The sequence below is a fragment of the Terrapene carolina genome, unplaced genomic scaffold (genome assembly GCF_002925995.2).
Source record: "Terrapene carolina triunguis isolate 2854851 unplaced genomic scaffold, T_m_triunguis-2.0 Scaffold583, whole genome shotgun sequence".
In the NCBI taxonomy this organism is placed as follows: Eukaryota; Metazoa; Chordata; order Testudines; family Emydidae; genus Terrapene; species Terrapene triunguis.
The window spans coordinates 775,426-788,473 of record NW_020664934.1 but is presented as its reverse complement, the minus strand read 5'-3'; the positions used below and the strand labels follow the sequence as shown (position 1 = coordinate 788,473).

The following is a 13,048-nucleotide window of genomic DNA, read 5'->3' as shown; positions in this document are numbered from 1 at the left end:
AAAAAAAAAAAAAAAAAAAGCCGAGTGCTGCTGGTGTAACGACACAAACAGCTCCCTCTCCCAATTCCCTACTGTGGCCCAGTGCTGCCGGCAGTCGGGGGGGGAGGGGGGGAGCCAAGAACAGCCGAGTGCTGCCGGCAGTCAGAGGCGATTATGCACCCTCCCTTAGCTATGCATACGTCCAGCGTCTAGGTATTTACACCATGCTTATCACCATAATGACAGAGCAGAGAAGTAACAACCACTGTAACTTTTCCTTTCACTCTGCATTCTGACATGCAAGTCTAGCTGGGTCCAGACTGGTAGCAATGTGTGGATCAGTTTACAGTGGGGGAGCCTCTGGTTTTCAGGAGAGGGGAAAAAAACAACAACCGAGAACAGCCGAGTGCTGCCGGCAGTCGGGGGGGAGGGGGGGAAGCCGAGAACAGCCGAGTGCTGCTGGCGGAGGGGAAAAAAAGGCAGAGTGCAGCGTCCCGACCGAAGATCGATCAGGACGCAGGACAAACGCCTAAATATCAGGACGGTACCAATTTTATTGGGACGTCTGGTCACCCTATTCATGAGTGACTCTGGGAGCATTCATGCAATCTAGCTGGGTGGGGGCTCCACATGCTTTTGTGCTGAGTGATAACAGCACCTGGAGGGGTTGCTGCTGGTCACTAGCAAAGCATTGTGAGAGACAGCCCAGGCAGGAGAGCATTAAGGGGGCACAGTGATCCCACAGTCCCAGGCTGCACACTGTGGGGGATCCCATCACACTCACATTCTGGATCAGTCATGGGGCCTGCTGAGTCTTGGGTATATGTGCTCTGACCATCCCTCCCAGCCCACCTCCTTTTTAGGTGCAGTGCCTCCTCTGCCGCTGGCCCCTTCTCCTCTCCCTGCCCTCTCTCCCCCACTTTGCAGCAGGCATGGTGCATGCTCTGCTTTACAGGACACATGCACTGACCCCATACCTGCTGCTCTGAGCACTGGGGTGGCAACTCCATGGAGTATTTTGGGGTACATTTGTAGTGCTGGGGCTAAGCTGAATATGCCTTATAGCCAACTCAGATATGCTTAACATACTCTCTGAATCTGAACACTGTGCACACCATGGTTTTAAAGGCCCTGTAGAGTAAGATGGTTGAAAATCACATGGAAAGCAGAGCCACAAACTAGCTGTCTCTCCAGGCCCAGACTTGACAGCAGCTGGAGGGTTGAGGCTGGCATTACCACTGGCATTGGTGAGTGGGAAGGCGCAGGGGGCAGAGGTTGTTTGAAGGTGAATGAGGCATCGGAGCCTGGCGTGGGTTCTTTGATAAGAATCCTCTCTCTGTCTCCAGCTCCCCTGTGTCCATACAGACCCTTCTAGGCACAAACAGAAGTGTTGTTAGTTAGTCCCTCCAGAGAAGGCACCTCAGGCCCCTGCAGGTGGATCTGCTGATGACAGTTCTGTATAGAGGCACTTCAGTCTCCTGGATGGCCGTACTGGGTTAGACCAATGGTCCCTCTAGCCCAGTATGCCCGTACCAGAGCTTCAGGGGGAGTGCACAGAACAGGGTATTTGGAGTGATCCACCCCATCTTCTCCTCCTGGCTTCTGGTAGTCAGAGGTTTTGGGTTGTCCCAAGCATGGGGTTGGGTCCCTGACCATCTTGGCTAATAGCTATTGATAAGTTCATGGAGGAAAAGTTATCTAATTATTTTTTTGATCCCAGTTATGATTTTGGCCTTCACAACATCCCCTGGCTATGAAGTCCACAGGTTAATTGTGCATTATATGAAAAAGTACTTCCTCTTGTTTGTATTAAATCTATTAAGCCTATTAATTTCCTCGGGTGTTCCCTGGTTTTTGTATTTTGGGAAAGGGTAAATAGAACTTTTCTATTCATTGTTTCCACACCATTCATGATTTTATAAACCTCTGTCATCCCCCCTTAACCATCTCTTTTCTAAACGGAACAGTCCTAATCCTTACTCTTTCCTTGTATGGAAGCCTTTCCATTCCCTTTATCACCTTTGTGCCCTTCTCTGAACCTTTTCTAGTTGCACTATAACCTTTCTGAGATGGGGCAACCAGAACTGGAAAAAGTAATGTGGCATAACATGGATTTATATAATGGCACTGTGGCATTTTCTGTCCTTTCCTGGTATTTCCTAGCACTCTGTTCACCTTTTTGACTGTTGCTGCACATTGAGCTGAAGTTTTTAGAGAACTATGAACAATGACTTTAAGATCTTGCTTGAATAATAACAGCTAATTTAGAGCCCATCATTTTATGTGCAGTTGGGATTATTTTTTTCCAATGTGCATTACTTTGCATTTATCAATGTTGAATTTCATCTGCCATTTTGTTGCCCAGTCACCCAGTTTTGTGAGATACATTTGTAACTTTTTGCAGGCAGCTTTGGATTTAACTATCTTGAATAATTTTGTATCACCTGCAAACTTTGCCAGCTCACTGCTCATCCCTGTTTCCAGATCATTAATGAATATGTTGAACAGCACAGGTCCCAGGACAGATCATAGGGGATCCCGCTCTTTACCTCTCTCCATTTGCGAAAACTGATAATTTATTCCTATCCTTTGCTTCCTATCTTTTAATCACTTACTGACCCAAAAGAGGACCTTCTCTCTTATCCCATGACCACTTAGCTTCCTTAAGAGCTCTTGGTGAGGGACCTTGTCAAAGGCTTTCTGAAAATCCCAAGTACACTGTGTTGACTGGATCACCCTCCTCCATGTGCTTGTTGACACCCTCAAAGAATTCGTCCCTACTGAGGGAAGCAAACCATCTAGGGTGATCAGATGTCCTGATTTTATAGGGACAGTCCCGATTTTTGGGTCTTTTTCTTATATAGGCTCCTATTACCCCCCACCCCCATCCCGATTTTTCACACTTGCTGTCTGGTCACCATAGAACCATCCCAACAGACTGGGCAAAAACTCTGAGCAAAATCTTGCCCACCCTTTCTTGTGTAGGTACAAGGGGCAGAGGAGGGTGGCCATAGGGGGGTTCACATGTCACATTACACACAAGGCAGGGTAATCCCAACAGCGCCTGGAACATAATCCTCTCATTTTGCCCAATTTCTATCTAGGGCACAGGAGAAGAGCGGTGTGGGGATATCGATAGAGGAGTGGTTGGACGTGGCTAAGTTTGGTGAAGCAAGGCTCCTAGCTATACCTGTGTCTCGGATGGTGGCTCTCTGGCCCTCTCCTCTTCTATGCGCTGGTCCTGCTTCACTTTCCCAGCTGAGCAAGAGATGCACCTCCATGTCCCGCTGTCCAAAGTCACATGGTAAAGAAATAGGTAAGCAAATGTTTAGGGGGAACAAAAGAAATGAGAAAGCAAAGCCAACCTGCATTTACCGCAATGGTGCTTTCTTATAGATACAAGGGATTTTTTCTGGAGACTCAACTGATTGGTCACAGTTGTGTAAAGCAACAGTACTGGCTAGTGGTTAGTTCTGTAAACACCAATGAATTACAATGAAGCTATGCAGATTTACACCCACTAAGGACCTGGCCCTGCATGTAGGCCCCACAAGTACCCAAGGTCTCTGCCTCTGTAGGAATCATAGAATATCAGGGTTGGAAGGGACCTCAGGAGGTCATCTAGTCCAACCCCCTGCTCAAAGCAGGACCAATCCCCAGCTAAATCCTATATTTAGGGAAGAGGGAAGCCTTCCTATATTTAGGACAATAAGTTTTGGTTTTTATTTTAAATCTGGTTAAGAAAAATCAGGCAAAATAATGCAAAATTATTTCAGCATTTTTTTAGCCCAACCCTGAGCACTTTGAAAATCCTGCATCTTCCCCCCACCCCTGGACCAGAGTGAGCTGATGGGGTGATAGAGCAGTAAATATTCGCTGTGGGGAGTGTGCCTGGGAATGCTTGTTATTACCTTGGAATTTCTGTCAGTGGGGGCACAAGGCAGGCCAGATGGAAAGCTTTGGGGCAGCCGTCACAGCAGATCAGCTCCCCACCATCCCTGCACACTGCACATTCATCATCGTTCTTCTGACCCAGGGAGGCAAATAGCGCACGATGTAACAGAAAGCAAAAGTACAGAAACTCAAAGCCAACTTCTCCCTCACTCCAACTATGGTGATCTGTTACACTAGCGCAGTGCAATCCAGTATACTGCAGGACAAACTGGATTTGGTCTGTCATAAAGGGTCATGTTCCAGCACAGGTGACCAATTGGTGAATCCTTGCTATCAGATGTCACAAAACTAATAGCTGGAGCAAAACATTAGTATCCTGGACTTCAGAAAATACCTCTCTCTTCTCACTACAGGATGACTAAACAGAATACAGAGCTGAGGAGCCAAGGGAGGTGAATGCTCAGGGGACAGCATGTGTTACAGCTGGCTGGCAGATGTAGTATTATAACACAAGCCTGCTTGACTTCTGTGGCCAGGTACTGTCTATGTATTTCGGAGACATTACACCTGGCAGGTACTTCCTTGCTGGGGATCTGGCAAGGAATTAAAGCAGTGAATGCTTCATCCTTAATTCCAAGCTCCAGAATCCCACAAATTCAACAGACACTTGTCTCCATGGGTTATATACAACACGTCTGACAGCCTGCAGGGAAGCTCTGAACCTCTGAAAACCTTTCCCCATTTTACGCTTTCAACATGTAGGTCTAGTGCCCACACACAGACTGTCAGTTAAGCAGGGAGCTCTTGGGCTGGGCAGTGGATGGAAATGGTGGCTGTTTCACTTTGGAATCTTCTGGGGAATTCCAGTTTTCCCGGGGCAGGAGGCTTTTCACTAGCAAATGTTTGTCCTGACCAAGCCCTTGTGTCTCCCCCTCTCTGGTAGCAAGACTACCACACTGAGGAAACCAGAGACTTCCAGGAGTCATGTACTAATTCCATGCAGCACCCTGAGGCCCAACAGGAGAATCTCACTCTCACGGAGACAAGGTGGTGCAGCAAAGAGGCACACTGCTATCCACCACGAGAGAATCAATGAAAACGAGATGTTGGCCCTGCACAACATTTAGAAAATTTGCCCTGGAGGAGGAGGGAGTGACACTGGACAGAAACAGTTTGCCTGCTCCTGGCAGAGGGGAAGGAGAAGCTCAGCTCCTCAATAGGGTTTTTACCTGGTGGAGGGGTTGATCCACGGTGTGAACAGGGGTGACATGGAGGCTGCTCTGTGAGTTTATTTTCAGCTCCCCATTCTGCAGAGTGAGATGGACAGGGGGTGAGGCAGGAAATGCTGCTGTGATCAGACTGGCTGTATAAATGCACATCCCATAGATGCATGTCCTGTCTCAGATGGATGCTAGGTCTAGACTCTAGAGCATCCTGTGTTCTCCGGCAATGGAGTCGGACTTGTGCCAACTGGCTGGAGAAGCTGTTGTGCTTCAGGAAGAACACTGTTCTGAGAGCACTTTAGGCCAAGCTGGTTCAGAGAGTAGGGAAAGGTTAGAAAACCACTCAGACCTTTCACATTAAGCACGAGGTCTGCCCAACCTGCCCAGGGCCAAGCCAAGCACAAATCTGCTCGATAGTTTATGAAGAAAAAGGACAAGGCTGAGCTAAGCTGTATGGGTGGAACCAGTACAACGTGTGAAACCCCTTACTGCAAAGAGGACTCAAACAGGACAAAGATGTAAAAACAACTCATGTTTGCTGAAAGCATACATATTGGGGCCCTTGAAATCCCTTGACTCGCACACTGGGCTTCAGGCTTCGGCTTTTGTTCTTTCCCCCAGGTTCCTCAAACTTGCTTGGTGCATAAAACTCGCCTCCAACTTTGACACATTTCTTGGAGCCCCCTGGAAGAGAGGACACTCTGGCTTATGTAAGCTGTGTGCTGGGAGCACATGCACATGCTGCTCGAACGATGCTCAGGTGCAGGGGAAGGTTTCATTGTTAACGTGGTAAGGATGCCGGAGTTCAAGCAGAACAGGTGTAAAAGCATTACATTTTAGAAATGTTTGAAAACCATTTTCTCTGTTTCCCTCCCAGGGCCCAGTTCAGGAGTCAGCACTTCCTCTGAAGCAGCTGATGACACCACGGACCCCAGAAAATGTGGCAGGCAGGAGTTCAGGTCCCTGTTTAGCTGCTAGAGATGGGATGGACTCTTATCAGGGAACTTAATCCTGAGCCCAAGGCTTGGCAGGTAAATGAAGGATCTGACCTGCATGTGCTTTGTCAAGAATCATCCACATGATATGCTGACGTTTCAAGGGCCAAATCCCAGTGATAGGGCAGAGAGCACAGCAGGGGCAGTGGCTGGTAGCCGTGCACCCTGCCATGTGCAGCCTGTTAGTGAGAATCATGGGGCAGAACACCACCTGTCCAGCTGGCCCAGCAAGGTGTAGTGCTGGGTCCTGCTGCCATTTGCTACTTCATGTTGCTGCAAAAATAACTCTTGTGCACCATGGCAGGATGGTACGTACATGCCCACATCACAACAACTACTGCTCACAACTCCATCCTCCTTACACAGGCAGGGGGTAGCCAGAAGGTGTGTTTGTTTATATTCTGCCAGTGACTTTTAAAAAATTAAAGACCATCTATGCTAGGAGGAGGGGGTCTCCCAGTCCAGGGTTACAGTACCACTACACTTTCCACCTGAACTGAGACTCCCTTGTGGGTTTCCCCATCCCCCAATATCCCAGCTCCTCCCCAAATGCTGACCCTATCCGTGTCTCTGTTCTTCTTCCCACAGCCATCCACACTTTCCACCAGTGTATGCTACTTACAGAGCCCTCTGGCTGGTCTGATCTGCTAACCCCCCCGCTCCTCCCCGCACGCCCACCCCGCTGGCCCCACCATCCACCCTACTAGCCCTTCTTCCAGCATGCATTGAAATCTTGCCCTACCTATAATTGCCTGGGTGGCTTCTAGCTTCAAGAAGGAGGGTCCTTTCACTCTGATTAACCTGAACTAAATCTGTCCCCTGGAACCAGGCTGTCCTCAGGAAGGGGGAAAACCTGGAATGGAGTTGGCCCACATTGTTGTCATGAGAACTGTTCTTTAACTCCCTAGATACTCAGCTGTGTCTCTCATTATAGTCACTACTAGCCCCAGGTTCATGATTTCTTGGCCCAAGAACATTGGCATATCTACCTGACTCAAACACCTGTTTGATGAGAATTCCTTCTACAGCCCCGCAGCTCACTGGTAGTTCACTGGATGACACAGTAACAGCCCTCTGGACTGAGGCAGCCATACTCTGAATGCCTATGGTTTTAAAAACAGTCATTATCAATGAAACATGAGGCCTTTGTACATATATTCTCCCAAGGGACGGGGGAGGGCTATGGTTTGAAGTACACCGCTACCTCGATATAACGTGACCCAATATAACACGAATTCGGATAGAACGCGGTAAAGCAGTGCTCCAGGGGGGCGGGGCTGCGCACTCCGGTGGATCAAAGCAAGTTCAATATAACACGGTTTCACCTATAACGCGGTAAGATTTTTTGGCTCCCGAAGACAGCGTTATATCGAGGTAGAGGTGTATGTTAAAAACTGGCATTAAATACAACCTGATGACCCCAATCGGGGGCTCCCCCAAACCTGATGATTGCATGTCCCTGCAAGGCCCATCCCAATCTCCACTAGATCACAAGCCCCTGGCTGGCCACTTGATCTGGTCCCATGTCTGGCTGAGCAGTAGAATGCAGACCTCTCTTCCCCACCTGCTGAGATCAGCATCTGGGGAGGTGGGTTTAAATAGGGATTTGATTTCAAATGAAAGGAGATTGGTGGGCTCAGTCCAGTCCCTAGTAAATCATTGGTCATATCACACATTACAGGGCATGACTGAAAGTCTCTGCACACCAGCCAAGCCCAGCTCTGGAGCAAGGTGTGCCCAAGGTGTGTTGGCAGAGCTGTGTAGGGAAGGTCATGCAGTTGATGGGTTTGCTGTTTTTTTTTTAAATCCATTGCTACTAGTCCTTTAGCTTCACAAACACTAAGAATCCTCCCTTCACCCGTTGAGGTGCCTGTGTGGTGCTGCACTTGTCACCTGGTTCTGGGAGCTGCTGTTTCTCTGAGACATTTTACTTAAGCTAATGTTGTGTATGGGAGACGCCAACCCACTAGCACTCACAGGGGCCATTGCTCTGCAGGGTCATGGATTCTCTTCCCATGCTGAAGGAGGCCCAGTGACACCCAGCTCAGGAATGGTTTTAGCCTGTTCATTACTGGATGGTGCTAACAACAAAGATTTCTCCAAACAGGGCTGGAGAAATGAAGGGAAACACATCACTCACCATTTCCCAGAGGGAAACGTTGGATCTCCACACCTTCTGGTTTCTTTACAGCTTTTGCCTTTGGCAGGGTCCCTGTGGGGTTATAATATGGGTTAGAGACAAGGGTACACATTGGATGTTATTAGAAAGAGCCCTTAATTCGCCTCCTGGTTAGATAATGGAAACCTTACAAGAAACTGGAACAGTAGGCAGGGATGGTGATGCTCCAACATGAGCAGCCAGATCTAGCTATTTAGGTGCTTAGATTGCACCCGCTGGGGTGTAAGAGAAACTATTTCAGCAGTAAGAACTCCTTATTGAAAGTGGTTACATTCCTTCTTGCACATGCAGTCATGGTGCACACCTCTGGGCACAATGGGCAGCTTTAGAAACTCAGCTGAAGTCCAAAGACCATAAATAAATGATTGCATCTCCCTGCAATGTATATTATGGATTTATATGAACTTTAAAGAGATTCATAGATTCCAAGGCCGGAGGGGACCATTGTGATCATCCAGTCTGACACCCTGTAGAGCACAGGCCAGAGACCTGCCCCCAAATAAATCCTAGAGCTGAATTTTAGAAAAATATCCAATGTGACTTTTCTTACATTTTCTCCAACTCTTTATTCTTTTTCCTCTTCTTCCATCTACCACTTTTCCTTCCTTTCTCTCTCCATTCTGTTAGGTTCTCTCCTTTCAGCTCCCTTTTCCTCTCCTCTATCTCCATTCTTAAAATTCTCAATCTTCATTCTTTTCTCCTCTCGTCTTCCATCCCTTCTTCCAGTCACCCTGGTTCTCCACCATTCTTTCCATTTCCTTCTTCATTTCTACATTCTCCATCTCATCCTTCCCTACTCCTCCTGCCGCCCCGACAACTGGCATCTATCTCCCTGCAAGGCCCAGCCAAATCTCTGCCTGATCACAAGCCCCTAGCTGGGACTTTGATCTGCTCCCTTGCCTGGCTGGGCAGCAGAATGCAGACCTCTCTTCCCCACTCCATTTAGATAGCTGCGGAGGGGTTGGGGAGCTACTTGAGGCCTACAAGAAGCCAGGATAGAAGCTGTTAGACCCAAGTGGGAAGAGCTCCTTGAAAGTCCAAAACAGGACAGCTGCTCTTCGTTGCCTATAGAGCCTGGGGGAATTGTGAGCGTAAGAAAGGCCTGGTGAGCTATCTGCTTGATGGGTTTGGGAGGCTGTGCACCAGCACGGCTCAGGATCCAGCACGGGCCAGGCAGCGAAAGAGGCTCCATACCAGGATTCAAGTTGCATTTCAGCAAGGGCTGAGCTGGCTGGGGAGAGTCCCTTTCCTCTGGTGCTTTCCTTTTCGGCTGCTGTTTGTGCTGCACCAATGTCTTGGGGCTGGGGAGTGGTTTCTTCCCCCGGCGCTGTCTGCTGAGATCCACATCTGGAAAGAATGACAGCAGAGAGATTGGCATCAGAGCGGGGACATTCCAAACTGCCCAGTGCTTTGCTGGGGCTCTAGATTTTTTAAGTTCCCCAGTGATCTGGTGCAGGTTCACCCCTTGGCGCTGATCGTTACTGAGACAATCACTGCTTGCTTCTCCCCTCCCCTCCCACCCTGTTCCCCGTGCACTTCATTCCTGGGCTGATGGCTGCCATTCTACACCTCTCCTGGGGCTGGAATTGGAGTACGAGAGGCGAAGCTCTTGGTTCCTAAAGAGGAGGGACCCTCATGGAGCAGAGGCCTGCTAGGTAAGGAGTCATTCTCTTCACAGTCTGTCTGAGCACCCTCCTACCTTTGGGAAAGCTGCTCTGAATAGGCTGGAGCTTGGAGTATCTCTCCAGGTTGTAATCCTTGAAGAGGACCCTCCAGAAGTCCTGGATGGAGGATGAATCCCGGTTCAGTAGCCAGGTCAGCATGGCATGGAAGGCCTTGTGAGAGCCCTCCTGCTCCTTCAAACTCAGCGTTTCCTTCAAGAACAAAAAGAGCAGTGTAATCAAATGTGCAGTTCTCAAGGGCATCCCTCCTGTTCCCATGCCTCGCCCCGCAGCTGTGCTGCATCCATGCTGTGTAATGCAGGCTCTGGGCAAAGAGGGAGCCATGGTTACAGCACCTAGCACCTCCTCCCCCGGTGTGCCTGGGTGTGTATGAATGGATGCTTTAATCGACCATTAAAGGAAAGCAAAAAGATCACATGCAATGGGGCGCTGGGGTAGGCCGTGTTGGGGGGAAGGGGGGTGAGACCCTAGGATGGACTGAATGAGGCTGAAACCATGTTTGACAAATAGCATAAGATTTGGAATTGTATTGCCTAGAGCTGACGACACAGTCACATTATCATTGTAGCATAAGAGGTGGGGGGTGGTGAGTCATGAAAACAGCAGAGGAAGGGCAGAAAGAAGCCAAGAGTCCATTGTAAATATAAAAGCAAATTACTTTAATCAAAGATCCCCTAAAAAGTACATTAAGTTGACTTACAACGTTCCATTAACAACCATCATATAAAATAGCCACCGCTTTCTAAAAATTGCTGTTAAGGGCAAACGTGCATCTGACCTGCAATCTGACCAGCACTAAATTCTAATAACCAAGACTGAGCCTCTAGCACCAGAGATCAGCTTTATAATTACTTGGCTCCACCCCTTTTGGTTTCATCCAATCCGCTCCCCCTTCCTCCTCACGCTGTTCCCCCCTTTTATTTGTGTGTATGTGTTCCCACCATGAAAACACTTTTCACCTTATCTATTCCAGCCAAGAAACCATCCAAAACCAAACAAACCAGAATTACAACACACACTGAGTATTTAACATTCCGCTCCTTGGGGGGAGCTGCCATGCTGACTTCCTTGCAGTATTGTCAGTTCTGGGTTTACAATGACTCCAGTAGCCCATGCTCAGAAGGGTCCCCAGCCTGCTCTGCTTGCACTGCGCCCCGAGACCCCGCTGGCTCCCCCCGCCCACCACTTGCTCCTCTCGGCCTGCCCGCAGGCTGGCCGAGGGCTCTTCTCCGCTCCCTGGCCCCACCCCCTGCTCCTCTCGGCCCCCTGGCGACCCCAGTGCACCTCTGGCTCTGAGCAGTCTCTGCTTCCCACCACCTGTGGGGCCCCGCCTGTCTCCCCAGAGCTGAGCCGCCTGGAACTGGTGCAGTAGCCTGGCCAGTCTCAGCCAGGTGAAGGAGGAGACAGTGGGGGGGGGGCTTGGTTGGGACCCTCCAGGCAAGTGCATCTTGAGGGAGCCCAGCCGGGCAGGCCCTGACCTGGCTGATCACGCCATTCCTGAGGGGCCAGAGCGATTCCCGGCCCTGGGACCAGCCCTGGCTGCGCTGCCAGCTCAGCCCGGCAGACACAGTCGCCACCCAGCAGGGAGTGTGGCCAGGAGGCAGGGTTTGGGGAAATGGGTCTGTGGGGAGTCTGGGGCGGGGGTGCTGGGCTGTGAAGGGGCAGGGAACATCTGTGTGTGTTGGGGCACTAGAGAGTGGGGGTGGGGGGGGTGCTGTGTATTTGTGGGTGAGTCTGGGGGCACGCTGGGCATAGTGGGTCCGGGGGGCCTCTGAACATAGGGAGTCAGGGGGTGCTGGGGGGGGGGGCTGTGTGGTATGGCATGGGCCTGCCCCCGAGGGGAAGGGGCATGCTGGCAGTACAGGGCCGGGCAGGCCACTGTGCGTCTGCCGGTTTGTAAATAGTGCCCTCGCATTGGGCGGAGCGGGGCTTCCCCTGCCATGCCATGTCCCATTGCCTGTGGCTGGCCCCTTGCTCTGGGGACTGACCTCCCCGCGCCATGCTCCATTGCTTCCATGGGGGCCCATAGAAATGTTTGGTGCCGGGCTCACAAAAGGTTAATCCGGCCCTGATTACTCTCCAGACAGAAGGGTGTGCTGTGTAAGAATAAAAATAGCAGCATTTCAAAGCCCCACCTAATGACTCAAATAGAGTCCAGCAGCCACCTGCAGGAATTGTGGCCTCTGCTGATTCAAGAGAAAACTCCTGAAAACACTGCCCCCAGGTAAGACTCAGCAGTCTCCACCCTCTGGGGAGGGCAGCTGAAAAAAGAAGTCAGCTCTGCAGATGTATCCTTCAGTTGTTTCTCCTTCCCTATTTTAACCTTAAGCATTATAGATAACTCATCAGGCAGTTTTACTACAACTACATTTCAAATGTCTCTCCTCACAGGCCCAGCCCTTGGGGTTCCACACTATCTGCACTAGCTTGTGCCAGTACGATCATCCTTGCTGATAGGACTCCCAGCTAGCTGCAGTGCAGGAGGGAATCGGAGTGTCAGATACAGACCAAGGAAATACACCTCGTTCCTCAGTGGAATATTTCCAGTTTTTCCAATTCCTTTTCAAGAGTATAAACCTGGAACTCCAGTCAAGCTTTTCATAAGTGCCCAGTGGTTTGGGGTGCTCAGCTTGACACCTGACTTTCAGATGGTGGGTACTCAGCACTTTCTGAAACTCTTGCCCCTTTAAGGAGCACCCATAATCACTAGTTACTTGAAAGTCTTGGTTTATATGCATGCACATGTATACATACATGTGCACATACAGAGCAGTGCACAATCATTGCCCAGTCCCGAAGGAATGTAGTCATAACCCCAATAATTCCCGAAGTGAGCTTAAAATATGACACTTTCCTCTACCCCCAAAAGACATTGACAATCCCTTTTACAGCTCCCCACACCTCTGAGACCCTTTCTTTCAGATTTACAAGTATCCACATTCAAACTGCTTCTAGGGTTAGAATCCTCACTAGAATATACGCCTCAGACATTAGACCTGAGCAAGTCACTTAGCATGGAGTGCCAGTGTTCTTCTCACCTTGAACATCTCCTCTGTGACAACATCATGATCAGCAAGTCCATGAAGCAATGGGAAA

The 13,048-nt window shown here is 49.7% G+C and overlaps 1 protein-coding gene across 1 annotated transcript in view; it reads right to left on the bottom strand.

Annotated features, from left to right (window-relative positions):
* The window catches only part of LOC112112171 (autoimmune regulator), a 34,014-nt gene that overhangs the window by 8,836 nt on the left and 12,130 nt on the right, over positions 1-13,048 (bottom strand). Inside the window, exons 3-11 of the mRNA XM_026659137.1 lie at positions 9,970-10,144; positions 9,465-9,617; positions 8,232-8,303; positions 7,081-7,194; positions 5,647-5,780; positions 5,103-5,180; positions 3,891-4,006; positions 3,170-3,266; positions 1,159-1,350 (exon numbers count right to left, since the gene is read on the bottom strand). Of these exons, the coding sequence (XP_026514922.1) occupies positions 1,159-1,350; positions 3,170-3,266; positions 3,891-4,006; positions 5,103-5,180; positions 5,647-5,780; positions 7,081-7,194; positions 8,232-8,303; positions 9,465-9,617; positions 9,970-10,144 (1,131 nt within the window). The remainder of the gene's footprint in view (positions 1-1,158; positions 1,351-3,169; positions 3,267-3,890; positions 4,007-5,102; positions 5,181-5,646; positions 5,781-7,080; positions 7,195-8,231; positions 8,304-9,464; positions 9,618-9,969; positions 10,145-13,048) is intronic.